Source organism: Chrysoperla carnea, chromosome 4 (genome assembly GCF_905475395.1).
Source record: "Chrysoperla carnea chromosome 4, inChrCarn1.1, whole genome shotgun sequence".
Classification (NCBI taxonomy): Eukaryota; Metazoa; Arthropoda; class Insecta; order Neuroptera; family Chrysopidae; genus Chrysoperla; species Chrysoperla carnea.
In genome coordinates this window covers 17,196,150-17,214,282 of record NC_058340.1, presented here as the reverse complement: position 1 = coordinate 17,214,282, position 18,133 = coordinate 17,196,150, and the positions used below count along the sequence as shown (strand labels likewise).

Genomic DNA, 18,133 nt, shown 5'->3' with positions numbered 1-18,133 from the left:
ATTAATGATAGTATAAATTATTAAAATTTCATATTTTTTAAATTGAAATTATTAACGTGTATATAAACAAGTTATATAAATAATTAAAAAGTTAAAACACACAGTGTTTTCAAACGGTCACCTATCCTAGAACTAATCATGCACTACTTTGCTTAACTTCAATGATCTAGAACCATTGTTTTAAATGTCTAGAACCATTGTTTTAAATGTGATATGTATAGAGCATGGCAATGACGCTATTTTCATTATTTTTGTTTACACAAAAAGTGCTCAATGTGCCTAAAGAAATTTTCACTTCCAAAATTTAGAATATTCTGACACTATACATAACGAGACAATCACAATTCATTCTGCTCAACCACCAGACTATTCATGGCGGCGCAACAGCTTGCCATATTTCCCATCATGTATTGGAGTGTTGGAAATTGGAATACTTACCAGTCTTCTACAATTTAAGGCAAACAGTAACCATGAAAACGTTAAATTCAAGAAACAAAAAATATTACAAACACCTTTGTCAAAATAAAAAAATAATTTAATTGTTCAACAAGCAATAATTTTTGTATTACAATCATTGCAACAAAACAAACTTTCTATTGTTATCAGCACGCGAAAGTTTTTAAGGTCACTTTATATAAATTTTTGAACCCACCAAAAAGAATTATTAAATAAAACTGGGCGGCATCCATAGTAAAATAATGACGCTTTAAATAAATTAATTCATGATTTTATTTTATAAATATTAATGACGTCATAACGCGTCTTACCATAAACGTAAATACACCTCAATATATCCACAGTTAGTATAAAAAATGTTTATGGTGTTTACATTGACAGTCAAGTATAATAAGTTAGTCTTTAGTCAACTGTGGAACGTGAAACATACATATTATTATATTATGTACATATTCATAAAATATAAAATCGCGATTTATAAAAAAATAGGGGATGTCAAAATTTAGGAATTTTTTAGGGAAATATTTTTATTTATTTTTCAATACATAAGTAGTTTATTTATTTTCAAATTTTTTTTCAAACCAAAAAAAACCTCAAAGATAAATGAAGTGGTTAACATCAAAATCACCAACATCATCCTCATCCAGTCATCAACTTAAAACCGAACTAATAAAACCATTCCTAGTGCTTCCATTAAACGAGTCCTCATCGACAACATCCTATATGGGATTAAAATTAGGTACAGCAAATAGTTTATGTGATGATTTAAGTGTAAATACTTCAACAATACAAACATGGCCCTCGGCCAAAGTGAAAAAACGTAAATCAAAATCATTGGATCGTCCTGGTACTGCTACATTAGTGCGACCACGTTTATTAAATGAAAATTTACGTAATATATTAGATATGTCATTAATTACAAAAGACTTATTACAAATTATACCAAATTTATGCCAAAATGATGAATTTTCAAAAAATTCAAATAGTATTAGACCTGCGCAAAAGACTGCAACAATTGTGAAACGTGTTGTAAAAAAATCTGTGAAACAAATTCCAAATGAAAATACTGAAGTTCTTAATAAAATCATTGCAATTAAAGATCGCAATAATAATTTAAATGATAATAAAAAGGATATAAAAACGACAATTAATAATTTACGTAAATCAAAGTTATTAAAAACATTAAGTGTTACTGAATCAGAAAATAATATGTTATTATTTGGTAATACGACCGATAGAGTGCCAGAACCATGTCAAACGTGTGGACGTAGTGATCAACCAGAACGTTTTCATAGTCACCCAATTACACCACGATCATTAACGAGCTCATCAGATCATGCAATTAAAGCTCATCCTCCTACTCAAGTGAAAAAATTAGGCAAAGTGAATCATAGATCGAATAAATCAGATACAACTACGCCATCTAAAAAAGGTTCAAAATCACCATATTTAACAACAATGGATTTTAAGAAAAAACCATTAAATCCACGGCCATTATCAACGCCACGTAAACCAGCGATTTTAACGTGCTATTTATGTGGTAAAGAATTTGGATCATCTTCTTTACATTTACATGAAGCTAAATGTTTTGAGGTAAATATTAAATTTTTTAAATAATAAAAATGTAACCATTAAGAATTCCAAACACTCATAATTATTCAAGAATTTGTATACGGCTCGTTATTTCAAATATTTTCGAAAGAAGTTGGGTAGTACCTAATTAAAATTCACAAAATTTCGATGTTTTTTGTATTTGTTTATACAAACACGCAACACGCACGCGATTAATATTGCAAGAATTATAATTGCAGATTCTACCTGAATGTTTCTCAATTTAGTTCTCAACTATCACTCGGTTTATATGATTACAAAGTAATTTATGTTCTAGGTACCATATACATTTTTGTTAAACGGTAGAAAGAATCTCTTATTCCAAAAATATAAATCCAAATAATGACCCAGTTGTGAGGGCTGACTTTTTAGAAAGTCAACGAATTTATACGTGACAAAGCTCATTACCTCCTGAAAAAATTAAACCTTTTTGATATTTAATAATCTTCTCTTCGATTGAAACTAGGAAAGATTTAAATCGTATATTAGTAATTCATTCCTACTACCTAATTTCAATAAGAAAAGAAATAATCAAAATCTATCCATCTTGAAATCAATTTTTTGTGACGTTGCGTCAGCTTATACCATAATTTTTCCCATAAACAAAATCAAACATTATATTCATTAATATAATTTAAATAAATTAACCCAATACGAAGGTTTACAACAATTGACAATCATCAATTTGTACCGGTCAGAGATTGCGTAAAAAGCACCAACACCTGTTCCATTTACAATTCACTAACATGCAATACATTTTGTTGAACTTGAAACATTATTTTCCCATACATAAAATAAGTACATAAGTATAATGCACCACCATAATATAACCCTTTATAATTCAATAGAAACAATACACACCCCGTATATTAGTTATGTATTATTTTTAGTATCAGCTTGTTCTATGCTCAATACATTATCCCCATGTCTGTTACCATGACATAAAGGTAAATAAATATCAAATAAAAATGAATAAAATTTATAAATATGTACACCTACAATTTTCAAATCATTAATCATTACCATCCACATATAACTACATAAAGATACTTATACATTTATCAGAACCGGAATTAGCCTCATTCTCTATGTTCACAGTCGCAAATTTATTTAAATTAAACCGTAACAAACAAAAGGTCGTTAACATTGGCTATGTTGCATTAGGTATTTGATATTTTTGATAAAACAGAATTAATTAATCAAATTAAAGAGAAGGCTAGTTGAGTTTCAGTGGCAAATAAAAACCTTGACGAAACTCTCCGATTTATAAATAAATGTTTCGAGCAAGAAACGTTTTTTGTTCTTTTATACGAATCAGTAGTAAAAAATAGGGGATTTCTCGTTAGAAATTTTTAAAGTTGAACTTGATAGGATCTCTCATGCTTAATTCGAGGCCACACAAATAATCTCACTTAATAGATTTTTTTACCTTTAAATCTACGGCTTACAATATGTTTCAAAAAATTTATTGCCAGAAAAGTTGTTGAACTGCCCAGTTAAGGATGTACGAGCGCCAGGGCAATTTTTGATAAAATGCCTTTTTTATATGAACCTGGACTAAATCTAAATCAATTCTGAAAATTTTAGGGGGAAGGGCCCGATTATTTAAATAATTAAATGACTTCAAAAATTGGCATATTTAGGAAAATGCGTAAAAAAGAAGAAACGCGAAATTTAGTGTGAAGAGCGGCTAATGAATTGAAGATATTATGCAGATATTGGCATAATTGTAGGCTACGATCGTCAAGGAACCTATGACCCTCCAAAGAAAAGTAAACCAGAGTTTTTACAAGCTTGCAAGTCTTTGCTTTGGTAGTTGGTACACATTTGCAGCTCACTTGTATAACCAAGCTTGCACAATTAAGTACACTTGTACAATGTATGATAAATGTGTGGAGTAACTATTCTTCTATTATAGTTTTTCAATGTCAATTATTTTAAAATCCCACCCTGCTGTAAATTTTTATACAATTATTATTAAATTTCTATTTTTATGTTCTATTCAGAATAATTATTTATATTGTTAAGCACTTTATAAAAAAAAAAGCACTCAGCCATTTTATACGGAATGTTCGGGAATGAATAACTCAAAAACCCTGCTTAAATAAGAACGACTATCGCGAACCCCCGTTTATATATTCCAGACTTCCAATTCTTTTTTCTATCATATGGACCCCTTCTAGGTCAGCGTGGATCCTTAGGGCTCATATGGACCACTTTAGATTCACTGTTAATTGTATCATAACTCCTTAACAATGCTCATAATTACCGTTAAGGTTAGCCAATGATATACGATTTGATTTAGCTACCGATTTTTATTGTATTATTTTGTGCTGCCAGCAACAGCATAATAACTATTATCGTTTAAACTAAACCTCTATCGATAACAATAGCGAATATCATCGTTAAGTAGTTACAGAATACGGATATATATGTACTCTATATATAATATGTCTATTTCCAGAGTAATAGTTTTCATTAATTGGCTTTCTCTAATTCATGACATGACCTTGAAAATTGAGTTTAATTTCAAGGTCATCGCTAAGTACTCCTTGAACCATGAGGTTTTTGTGTAAAACTATTTTTCTACCGTTATCCTTTTAGTTAGACTGCTATTTCTGATACTTTTTTACACACTAAACCTTGCAAACGTACTAAACAATTTATTGCAAATGCGTCATGCTCTTTTTATATACTTTATTAGAACTAAATAAAAATGAAAACAATGTGTTATTATTTCATTTATGAATGTATAGCATCATCTCAATTTAGGAAACGTTTATTCATCATTCACTCATTAAAAATTATTCAATGGGAAATTTCCTATAAAACTTCCTGTTTTTATTCAAATCTGTTCTTAAGTTAAACAAGTGAAAACAAACAATTGACTGAGTTAATTGTTGAAACACCATGTATAGACAGTGATGTTTACAAAAAAATGTTTTAAGCAAAAGTTCTTTATTTTTTTATAAGGAACATATTTTACATTTAAACTTTTGTTCTATCTCTAACGGTTTACAAGATGGGTCTTACGGACCCAAAACCTAATTGACCTATGCTGCTCATTTACGAACTCGACCTCACTTTTTACATCCTTAGCACGCTATTAAAATTTCAGCTTGATATCTCTTTTCGTTTTTTAGTAATCGTGATGACAGACGGGCGGACAGACGACAGACAACCGGAAATGGACTAATTAGGTGATTATTTTATGAACACCTATACCAAAATTTTGTTCATAGTATCAATATTTTTAAGCGTTACAAACTTGGGACTAAACTTAGTATAAATTGGTATATTTCATATACTTGGTATAAAAATGTGATACTTCATTTTGCAAGTGAAGTTACTTCAATTTGAAAATTTAGAAATTTCGGACGTAAAACATCGAAATTGTTTGTGTTGAATATAAAAAATTATTATGTTTTTCGAAGACGCCGGGAAAAATTATTCCTTAAAAATGAAATATATAAATACAAATCATTTAACCTTCTCGTCTAGAACCCCCTTCTTGAATAAAACTACCCTTCTTGACTAGAACTGATTTTTTCAATTATACAGCCTTCAAATATCAGAAAACCCCGTTTGAAATCGTTACATATGTTTTAGCAAAAAAAATATATTTGCTCTATGTCCGCTTATCTAAAAAGAGAATAGAAACTTGTTACTATTAAACGAAGCGAAATGTATTCCCTCTCTAACTTCTAAACTAAATAATTAAAAAAGGGAGATTGTTACATGTCAGTACTCCATAATCGATAAATACTTTCAACGAAAATTATTTCGAACATGATAGGTTAATTAGAGATGGAATTGGAAAGAATTATAAATAAAAGCTTCCAGATAATATATCTATACAATAACAATATCCATTTTTATACTATCGTATGGTTCGTTGGGAATTCATATTTAAGATACACGTTTTAGAAATTAAATTAAATTCTTTTGATAAAATTTATGCACATTTTATAAAAAAATTCACTCAATGACAACACTTTTACATCATTTTATGGACGAGTACCCGCTGAATATATTTTATATTAACTAATTTTTAAAATAATAAATTTATTACGAATTAATTACCTGCATAATTTTATCAAATAAATTGTAATACTTTCAAAAAAAAAACTATTATCATTAATTATTATGTAGAAATAGGGAATTATGCACAATTTTATTTATTATTTTAAAAGTGAAATTTTGATTATAATAAAATGCAAGAAGTTAAAAAATGTATTAAAACATTTAACAAAAGATAAATAACTATACATACATTCCGTGATAATTATTCTTCAGTAAAGCTTTCTTTTGTTATAATAGCCACTGAAAAGCGTAGCGGGGATAGAGTATAAGGGTCTATTTGGCTAAGTGCTCTGAACCATTGCTTCGAGGCCCGATGCTCGAGCATGGCCCGCTAACCTCCATACTCACTCACTCAAAGCTTTCTTTTTCTGTGAAATCTAAATAATCATGAACGCTTCAAACATGGGTGTAGCTAGGGGGGAACAAGGGTGATTTGTGTCCATTCAAAACTCATTGTTCACATGAGAAAAATCGACAGTATTAAAAAAAATAGAAATATTCATCTTGTTATTCGACAGAAGTTATTACGCATTGATAGATTAGAATTTATCAAATAACAAGTAAATATAAACTAACTAGCTTTTATACCGTGTATATATGAAATATATCAAGGTATACAAAGTTTAATCCCAAGTTTGTAAAGCTTAAAAATGTTGATAATACGAACAAAATTTTTGTATAGGACTGATCATAAAATCCATTTCCGGTTGACCCTTCGTCGGTTCAGCCATCCGTCTGCCTGCCTGTGGGCACAAGCATTTAAAAACGAAAAAGAGATATCAAGCTAAATTTTTATAGCGTGCTCAGGACGTAAAAGGTAAGGCTAAGTTCGTAAATGAGCAACATAGTTCAATTCGGTCTTGGATCCGTGGGACCCATCTTATAAACCGTTGGAGATAGAACAAAATTTTTTAACAACTTTTGTTTGAAACATTTGTTTGTAAACATAACTGTTTACCCGTGAAAGAGGAAATAAGGTGCAAATTAAATAGCAGATATGTATTATATGGGAATATCAGTTAGGTGTGTATGTGACATATATGTATATGTACCTATCTAAGAGTGGCCACCTTTCTTTACTTACAATACGTAAATACAAACTATTGCTTAATCAATACTGCCTATACATGGTATTTCAACAATTAACTCAGTCAATTGTTTGTTTTCACTTGTTTTTGTTTACTACTAGGTTTATTTTTTGTAATTTCTATAAACATAACTCAATTGCATTTTATTTGTTCAATTAAAGCGCTGGGAACGTGAAAATTCAAAATTACCACCCAATCTACGCCGAGAACCACCACAAAAACCAAAAGACAACTTATCTACAGACGAATGGAATGCAGCTGCTTGGAAAGCATCGCAGGTATAAAATTAATTTATTTCTTGTTCTCAGATAAATGATGTCAAATTTAAGGTGCCCAAAAATTTTTCTATATTTTTGTTACCCTAAAAGATTTATCCCATTATTGGTTAAAATGATTCACTCTTTGTATATAAACGTATTTTTCTTATGGTTAAAAAAATTTTCGGCAACAATTACTAAGAAGCAAACAAAAATTTAACTAAAATTTTCATGTTACACATACCAATACATTTGTTTACTACCTTTTGCATAGGCGACTTTCTTTTCTTTTGTGTAATGTAATTGCATAAGCTATTAGATAGCATTTTTATAGGCAACTTGATGATTTCTAAATATGAAGTTGTCTAACAATCAGTACAATCAGCATAAATAGATTGGTTTTGATAACGTTTTATTACTTTTATTTAAGAATGTACGAGCACCAAGGCAAATTTAAATAAAAGCTGATTTTTTTATATGAAGTTGGACTAAGTCTAAATCAATTCTGAAAATTTTAGGAGAGGTTGCCCGATTATTTAAATAAATAAATGACTTCAAAAGTAGTAAATTAAAGTGAAAACCTTAATAAATTATTGAAAACAAAAAAAAACTGTTGTGTCCGATTAAATAAGGATGTATGAGAACGGTAGAGGGGATACAAAATAAAAAATATATATATTTTCAATTTTGATGGTGAATTATGCTATAACTTGACAATATAAGGCGGAAAGTAAGAATAAAAATTTTCGATATATGAAGTAATTTTCAAAATATCGAACATTTTGTTTAATTATTTAGCTTTCGATATTTCGAAAATCAAAGCAGATTGTATTCTTATTTTTCGTCTACATTTATGAAGTTAACAAAATTCATCAGAAAACATGAAAATAGGCTAGGTTAGAATTAGGTTATATTGGCTGTCTACGAAGGAGTGTTTTACCATCTTTCCGCTGATAATTTCATTTTTCAGCTCCTCAATTTCAGAGGCACTACACCATGCACTACCATGCACTACACCAGCCCATCACAACTATTAATTAAATTAATTTTGTTGCGACGACAGGAATCGGACCCACTACCCTAAGCATACCGCAGACGGAATTGGTTACGCCTTAACCAACTGAGCTAATAGGGCGACAACATGAAAATACGGTACAAATAATTTCAACCCTAAATTTAAAATTGCCTTGGTGCTCGTACTACCTTAATATGTACTATTTTTAATGAGTTGAAATATATTTTATTACACTATAGCATATCATTATTGTCCACCATAATTATCGTTAAAACACACTTTTTTAAGGTCGCACTTGATGTTCTTTATATTTTTATTTATTTTTTGTAATATCCTACGTATTTATCCTTTTATAGTATACTTAATTATTTAGTCAATAAATACATTATGAATGAATTCGATGAACTCATAACGAATATTTTTGTCTTTTATATGACTTATGACTAATGGTAGATAATTGAATTTAGACATACCTACATACATAGTTGTAGGTAGGAAATGGTGTTATTTTTATAGGATGACAAAGATTCCCAAAGCGAAATATTTTTGTAAAGATTACCAACATTGACGCCTACTTTTCGAAGAAAACGATGATTCAATAAATTGACACTGTTTACTTAACATTAACTGGAGTATTTAATTTCCTTTCTTTCGTTGAGGTTTTAATTTAGTACGAGCGCTAAGGCAAGATTAGACTTAGGGTAGAAATTTTTTGTACCATATTTTCAACTGTGATTATTTCAATTTTGTTATAACTTCATGAATGCAGACGAAAAAATTTTATTCTTAACTTTCGTCTTATATTGTTAAGTTATAACATAATTCACCATCAAAATTGAAAAAATATATTTTTTAATTTGTGTCCCAACTACCGTGTTCATACATCCTTAATTAGTCGGGCACAACGGGTTTTTTTTCAATAATTTATTAAGGATTTAATTTAAATTTAAATAGTTTATTTTTAATTTCCACCGACTAATTTTGGAGAAATCTATTAAAACAAACCATCCATCTACCGTTTTACCATTAAATTAATGTTAAATATGCCTACTTTTGAAGTCATTTATTTATTTAAATAATCGGGCAACCCCACCCCCCTAAAATTTTCAGAATTGATTTAGATTTAGTCCAAATTCATATAAAAAAAATCAAGCCTTTTATCCAAAATTGCCCCGACGCTCGTACATCTTTAATAGCAAACAATTTTTGTATAAAAAATTGTAAAAGCTTCTTACCAATTCCCATGCATCTTAATTTTCTTGTGACATATAAATAAATTTCCTCAATAGAGATACGATAACCAACCAGTAAATCCACAAGAAAACTAAAGAAGAAAACTAGGTCAAGTGTTCGTCCAATTTTCAACCAAATTTTTTTTTAACAAAAATGGAAAGATCATATATAAGTTTTATAACAAACTGATTTTATTTTTTCATGATTATTTTAAGACAGTTTAAAGAACTATTCAAAATAGAAACGAAAACGCCCGACAAAAAAATATTCGTAAAACATCGTGTGACGTAATAATGTTAACTGTATGCAATTGTTAATTAACACTATGACGTTACACGATCTTTTACGAACAATCGTTTTTGTCAAATTTTTTTCCAAATTCCAAGTATGTTTCTTTAAATATAGTTTATAAGAATGACGAGCTAGCCCAGTTCGAACATCGTGCAAAAGTGTAAAGCGAGCTTTATAGACAAACAAAATTAATAATCCATCATTTACTACTTTTATTTCAAGTAAACCTCTATAATTTACGGATCTAATAAAAACAATTAAAATCAAATAAAACTTACATTAATTAGTCTCTCTCCATTATTGTATTGATTGAACGTTCAAAACTATACCCTTGAACTTTTTTTTTTTCTTCATTATTTTATTGGTCACAAATATTGACGTAATAATAATATTTTACATTGTTTTGAATTATTATGTTGATTGTCATTATTACAAATGAAATAAAATTGATATTTGTATGACTGAACATGCGAGCGTTATTATTATAAATGATAGTATAATACAAATATTGAATATAAAAAGGACTGTTTTATGTCGATTTTATTCAAGGCCACTGGAATTTAGAACAAAAAATTTAACAACCCAAAAATTATACGTAACGTGCGTAACGTTTATAATTCTCGCCCAGAAGAACGAATCTTTTAAGAATACAGGATTCCGCATCTTTTAAAATATTTATACTCTACATTTATCAACTATAAATTCTAAGAGATTAAAACACTAATGATCATAGCATGAGGATCTATTAATCTTGAATCTCAGCGGATAAATTCCTATCTCAGTTGTCGAAGTTTCAAAGTAATAAAATTTATGACGTTCTGCTTAAGTCATCTACTCTAACTACTCCAATGTCCATTATATAAAGTAAAAAAAATATTGATAAGTACGGTGATAAATGATAGCTCAAAGTTCCTTGGCCACAACAAGCACAGTTTTGGAACCTCTTGCGGGGCCATATTTTGAATGATTTCATTTTAAAATTGGGATTTTTAACACAATACCTCATGAAAGAACTCACAATAATGTTAATTGTACAAAAATTAACCGGTGATGGAACTTCAAAATAGTTTTCATCTTGAAAAAAATTTGTCATAGATTCTGATCCAAGAAGAAAAGATTTCTTTCCAAGAAGAAAATATAAAAAAAAAATTTTTGTTTTTGACGCTTTTACGATTTTTTTAGAGCATATTATTGCATTTACGTCACAGAAATTGCCTAGTTTACGATATTTTTAGAGAATTTTATTACATTTACGTCATACAAATTGCCTAGTTTACGATATTTTTAGAGAATTTTATTACATTTACGTCATACAAATTGTCTAGTTGACTACACAGTTAGTTGACTAAACAACAGCGGGACTGCTTTGAATTTATCATAATTCACAGAACCGTAGTATTATTATTATTCTTTATTTTACGGCGAAATAAATTCATGTTCGTATAGCATTTCTGTCTTTAGAGCGCGTTAAAAGAGAATAAATAATTTTATAATTAAAAGGTAATCTATATAATTAAAAGGTAATCTATATAATGAGGCAAGCTAATCGAAAATACGTTGCGTCGTCAAAATTGAAAGAAAGAGAAGGTAAAAATGTCCTATCAATTTCTTTTTTTTTCTATGATTAAAGAAGGGTAGATAAGGCAACCCCATCTTTCTAACTCTCACATTAAGTTTTTTTCCTTGAAGTTGGCTATTAACGTTTAAAAGTTTGTTATTTGAGATTAATCGAATCAAGGATAAAACATACCCCTTTTATTTTAATAAAAAAAAACTTACCGTATAATATGAATTCAATTTTTGTAGATAATTATCAGAAATATTGATCGATCATAGAATTTTCATGATACACGAAAAAACATTTTTTGATTTAAAATAGTTTTAATTACAATAATATATTATTTGAGATACCATATAATGACGTATCTGTAAATCTTAATTCTCGATAATACCGAAAATAGGTCGCAATACTTAGCATCCTAAATTTCACTCAACATTTTTCTCTAAGTTTCATATTTACGGAATTATTTAGGTTCAATGAACTAAAATACAAAATTTGAATATACCCATGGGCGGACCGATGGGATGGTAGATGAGGGCAATGATTGATCATTGATTTAGTTGACTAAGTATGTGTTTATGAAATAACAACCCGTCGCAAATTCTCTAAACCTCCTTTTACTGCTGGTTACGCGCATGTGTTTATTTTTAAATATGCTTTAAACTGCATTGTTATCACCATTTGCTAATTCAAAAGTATATTACAATTAATATACAAAACATATATCAATGCGTTAGAATAAAATATGAGCAATGATTCTATTGCGTGTGAAATGAGGTATAACCTTCAAATACGCTAACTTTTAAATTACTCTTAACTACATTTTTATTAGAAATTGTACTTTCGCAACTAAATTTTGTATAAATAAATTAGTACAATTTTTTTCAACAAATGAATAATATTTAATATATTAGACAACAAAAAATTAACATAAAACGCACAAAATCCAACAATAACAAAGTAAGTTTTGTTTCATTGATAAAACGCGTCAACGATCATAGACCTTTTCATTTTAAAAAGTGATTACCACTTTTTGTTTTGGACAGTTTGTTATAAAACTAATGTGAAAAATGAATAACAGATTCTTGTATTTTTGTCCAATTTATTGTCTGTCCGAAACAATAATGAATCGTAATTGAAATGAAAAAAAAGGTCTATAAGGTCTATAAGGCCTACAATAACTTTTCTTATACTTATAGTACGGCAGACAACCGTGAAAATTATCTTATTTTACTTTTTGTCGTTTAATTTCCGTGTTTAGATTTTGGTCAACTGACTTAAAAATTGAAAAGTTTGGGTCACTAAATCTTTTATCTATGGTTTGGTTATCGGCGAATTTGGTTATGGTTAGACCATTTCATCGATTTGCTTTTGTTTCGGACAGTTGTCAAAAAATTATTCAACCTAAGAAAGTTAAATATATTTTATCTTTTTCAAGCAGCGCTTTTTGACAAGGATAGAAGATATATGATATGTCTGCACTTGATTGAAAACAGTCCGAAACAAGAAAGAATCATTTTGTAAATGAAAAGCCCTATAAATAACACTTTGCTGACATTTTTATGCCACGGAAACCCCTGTTTTATTTTTAAAAATTCATTCTTTGGTCCCAATTTCTATGACAACTATTTTATAAACATCAAAGAAATGAATTTCCATAGTAACATTTATTATTTTATTTTGTCTATTGTATGTTTTGATAGTTTTCTTCTATATTTGGTAGAATTTACCAAAAGTTTTTTTTTAATGTATTTTATTAACAATATTAAATTATTTTGAATGGTTAATAATTTTGGAAATGAGTGCTATTACAGCAGGTCAAGTTTTAAATTTCGAAACTGTACGTTTTTTTAAATTCTAACTAAATTTCTAGAGATAAAAAGCTTTTCAAATTACAAATTATTTTTCCTACAATATTTTTTTCCTTTTACAGTCAACTCTTATACCATGTGAAAATTGTGGCCGAACTTTTCAACCCGATCGATTAGAAGTTCATCAACGTAGCTGTCGACCGGGAAAACCTACTGTAAGTATTTCAGTTTCTTCAATTATTATTTACCGGAAATTATATTGTGAACATTATACTTGATTAATAGACGCCTAGCAATGGATGGACTTCACCAGGTCGTAGTGGTGGCCCGCCAACAGTTGATTGTTATATATGTGGTAGAAAATTTGGTACACGTTCAATTAATATTCATGAACCGCAATGTTTGAAAAAATGGCATGCTCAGAATGACTTACTCCCGCCAAATGAACGTTTAAAACCACCAGTCAAAACCGGTTAGTTTTTTTCAATTAATATCTAAATGTTTTTTAACCATGTGATTGTATTTGGATTAATGCCTTATTAAACAAGAAATTTCATTTATCAAATTTTGTTTTTTATTTAATTAAATTTAACAATGGTACGCCCAGAAGCGAATTACATAAATGCCGTACAGAATCACCTAGAGCTTAGGAAATTGACGGCCGTCTTCTTGATTGATCTCCCGGGAGATCCAACATTTTTACGGTACCGAAGTTAACGGATTTATTCCTATGTGTCATTTATGTAATTCGCTTCGAATACTTATAAATATACAGCAACGCCGTACATATTTGCTGGTGCAAGGGTGAGACACCAAGTGTGACATTCATATTCTCAACTGTACTCACCTGTACCGCGAAAAACTGACGAAAACTGAAAAGCTTATATGGAAACTTACTTTTTCATATAAAATCATCTTTTTCAATATGAATCCTAGTTGGTCATTTCACCCGAAAAAATTTAGCATGGGCTATTATTCTATTCATAAACAAGGAGCAAGCCAAGCATGGACTACAATTACCTCAAGTTAGGATAAAAAACCATTCAATTTAAGCTGAAAAATAACCCCCCAAAAATACACTATAAATACTTGCAAGTAAAAGAAATAGGTAAACAATTTTGGACCAATGTCAGATCTCGGAATGATAGAAATCAATCATCTATACCAATAGAATTTATGATATTAGTTAAGTCTTCCATTTCTTAGTTGGTCTAAATTTGTACATTAACAAAAAAAATTCAATGAACCAAAATAACCATAGTTTTTCTAAAAACAGACAATTTGCCATCTTCACCTTCACAAACACGAATTAATTCGGCATCCACTTCAGCCCCGCGGGGTACATCATTTGATACATTAAATAATATAAAAAAACGCCCAGAGTCATCAACAACTCCAACGAAAAGGGTAACCAGACGAACATTAGCATGCTATTTATGTGGACGAGAATATATACCATCCTCATTGAAAATTCACGAGCCACAATGTTTGAAAAAATGGCGAATGGAAAATGCTAAACTACCGCCAAGTCAACGGCGTAAGGAACCTACAAAACCGGATATTGTTTTTACAGGTTTGTTTTCTTTATTTAAAAACTTGTTTTGTTATTTTAATTATTCACGGGAAAATTTTATGTTAATGTTACTTGTTTTAAATAAGTGATCGAACTGACTCTTGATTATTACAAAATGTAAAGGTAAGTTTATTTTTCTTATAACATTCGGTTATGATCAAAAATCAAGATAAGGTGGAGGTCAATGCCCGATGTAGACATTTGTTTTATTCTATAAATTTTTAATATCGCATGAGTATGTTAGTGAGTACTGAATGTTGTAGACTATAATATTAATGAAATTAATGCGTTCACTTATAAATATTTTGTAAAACACCCCACGAACGTGGAAAGAAAATTGTTTTGTATACATTTAAGGTAGTACGAGCGCCAGGACAAGTTTAGACTTGTAGTTGAAATTATTTGTGCCTTATTTTCAATTTTGTTATAACTTCATAAATGTAGACGAAAAATAAGAATAAAATTTTCCGATTTGCCTTAGTTTTCGAAATATTTAAAGCTAAGTAGTTTTCGTACATTTTACGAAAACGTGCGTATTAACCCCCCTCCTCCAAGCCGGCAGGAAAACGCTTTGTTGGTTCTATAGGTATTGATACATGGTACGCGCTCCATAAAGAAACTGCTATCAATTGTTATTGTTTTTATAAAAGGGGCACTAGATAGTGTGATTTCTAGTAATAAAATTTTATTCAACACCTTTTTTAAAATATCGATTTAAATATATAACAAATAGGTCATTAACTTATATTATGTAAATGATATGTTTTGTTGGATAGATTATGTAACAAAATTACATTCAAAATGCATGTGTAATTTAAATTAGAACGAACATCAAGGTATATTGTAGACGGTAAAATCTAGGAATATATAAGCATTTCTTACTATTGTTGAGAACGCTTCATTTCGAGTTAGTACAGATTGCTATCACAAATGTTAAATTTCTGTACACTTGACAGAATGGTTCATTAAAAGTATCAAATTTCCATTTTTATACCATGTATATGAAATAAACCAAGGTATACTAAGTTTAGTCCCAAGTTTGTAACGCTTAAAAATATTGATACTATGAACAAAATTTTGGTATAGGTGTTCATAAAATCACATTATTAGTCCATTTCCGGTTGTATGTTTGTCTGTCGTCTGTCATCACGATAACTCAAAAACGAAAAGAGATATGAAACTGAAATTTTTATAGCCTGCTTAGGACGTAAAAAGTGAGGTCGAGTTCGTAAATGAACAACATAGGTCATGTGGGTCTTGGGTTCGTAGGACCCATTTTGTAAACGGGTAGAGATAAAACAAAAGTTTAAATATAAAAAATGTTCCTTATAAAAAATTAAACAACTTTTTTTTGAAACATTTTTTCGTTAACATCACTGTTTACCCGTGAAAGTATGTAGTATAAGTTTACCCTATAGTATGTAGGTATTATATGGGATATATCAGTTATATATGTGTAACATGTATGTATGTGTAATGTGACAGAGTAATCAACACTGTCTATACATGATATTTCAACAACTAACTCAGTCAATTGTTTGTTTTCACTTGTTTAATGTTTATTTAACTCAAACAAAAAATACTTATTTTGTATTCAAATGAATATTTTAAGTTTTTTTGCATAAACAGAATCTGTGATAAATTTTCTGACGAAAAGCATGATGAAAACTATTTTGACGTGCAAAATACATAAAACCCTGGCACACCTAGTCCATATTGTACCTATCGTTAAATAGTATTTATTCAGTTCTCAACCTTTAATAAATGTGCGATTCCTAATCATGAGCTTTTTTTTGAACCACTCTATAAATGTATGCTAATAAAAAAACATCTCGCTAATAAACTACAATCCTTTTTAAAATAGTTTCATTATTTATCGTTCAAAACCTTTTCCTTTTTTTCCAGATAAAGGTCATATTGACTATAATGCTACAGCTGATGAAAATTGGAAAACGCATATCAGCCAACTAGTACCTTGTTCAAAATGTTCAAGAACATTTTTCCCTGATCGAGTTACAGTTCATGAAAATAGTTGTAAAGGCTAATTAAATCTTTAAAAAAATGTCATGTATATATTATTGTAAATTTTATAAACGACAAATAAAAAGCTAATTTTAATTTGATTTCGTGTAGACATTTTTATTTTCCATTACCAATTACTATTTTAATCTTAAATGTAAATCTTTTTGTAATATAAATATAGTCAGGCAAAAATATACTTATACCTAATTTCACATAACAATTGATTTCTTAGTGCTATTTTCTCTATCGATTTTGCATAAAATTTACAGTGTGTCAATTTGCTCCATATAGAGAACTTATTATTAGGTTTTTGAAAAAAGTTACTTTATAAAAATGGTTTTGAGAACTTCAATTTTTTAGGAAGAACCGTTTAGAAATGTAGACCGTTTAGAGCAGACAATAAGGGTAACGGTTGATGAATGAGTGTATTTAAAGAATTTTACAAAAGAACAATTACATAAATGGAACGCGAAGGTGGATACGTTGTTTCAAAAACGAACTGAAGATAACTGTTGTTACTTAAGGCGCAATTCCACTGAGGCAACATGTAGCATGCGGCATTGACGCATGCTACACACAAAGCGACAAAAAATATTTCTCCTTGCCGCATGCTACAAGTTGACTGTTGTTGTCTGTCGAATGCGTCATCTCTCGACATGAATATCGCGTCGAGCGGTGTCGGCAAAATAACATTTGAAATGCGATGACTGGTTAATTAGGATAACAGATAACGTGTTTTATAAGTAGGATTTGCAAAATTTAATTTAAAATTGAAGTGGTCATAAACATTTCTATCAAATTTTTTCAACTTGTGGACACTCTTGTATATTTGATGTCAAAAGTGAATAGCTGAATGTCAATATTTTCGAATGAGAAATTTTTATAAATAATAACTTTTTTATAAATAATAAATAGGGCCAATTTAAGTAGACACGCTGTATATTATAAGCAAAAAATTATCTCTGTCGTGCTTATACCTATGGTAATACACAAATGAAACCAATTGTTATGTGATGCAGGATGCAATAGTAGCAGTAATGAAAAAAATTCCTTAGTATAAGCAGCTATTGGTCCACGAGGATGGTAAATATTTGAAAAACAATTTTTTTAAATAATTTTTCATAACTTTTTG

The 18,133-nt window shown here is 29.3% G+C and overlaps 1 protein-coding gene across 1 annotated transcript; it reads left to right on the top strand.

The window, feature by feature from the left end:
- Positions 1-1,059: 1,059 nt before the first annotated feature.
- On the top strand, positions 1,060-17,024 carry LOC123297906 (zinc finger protein 474-like). The gene is made up of 6 exons (XM_044879736.1): positions 1,060-2,049; positions 7,400-7,516; positions 13,529-13,621; positions 13,692-13,878; positions 14,683-14,979; positions 16,885-17,024. The coding sequence occupies exons 1-6, from the start codon at positions 1,060-1,062 to the stop codon at positions 17,022-17,024; spliced, it is 1,824 nt and encodes a 607-aa protein (XP_044735671.1).
- Positions 17,025-18,133: the final 1,109 nt, after the last annotated feature.

What these genes read in the sequence shown, in the direction of transcription:
- LOC123297906 (XM_044879736.1), top strand. Translation starts at nt 1,060, where the DNA reads ATGAAGTGGTTAACATCAAAATCACCAACATCATCCTCATCCAGTCAT. An exon ending in GTCGACCGGGAAAACCTACT is followed by an intron (nt 13,622 to 13,691) that starts GTAAGTATTTCA and finishes CTTGATTAATAG; the next exon opens with ACGCCTAGCAATGGATGGAC. An exon ending in AAAACCACCAGTCAAAACCG is followed by an intron (nt 13,879 to 14,682) that starts GTTAGTTTTTTT and finishes TTCTAAAAACAG; the next exon opens with ACAATTTGCCATCTTCACCT.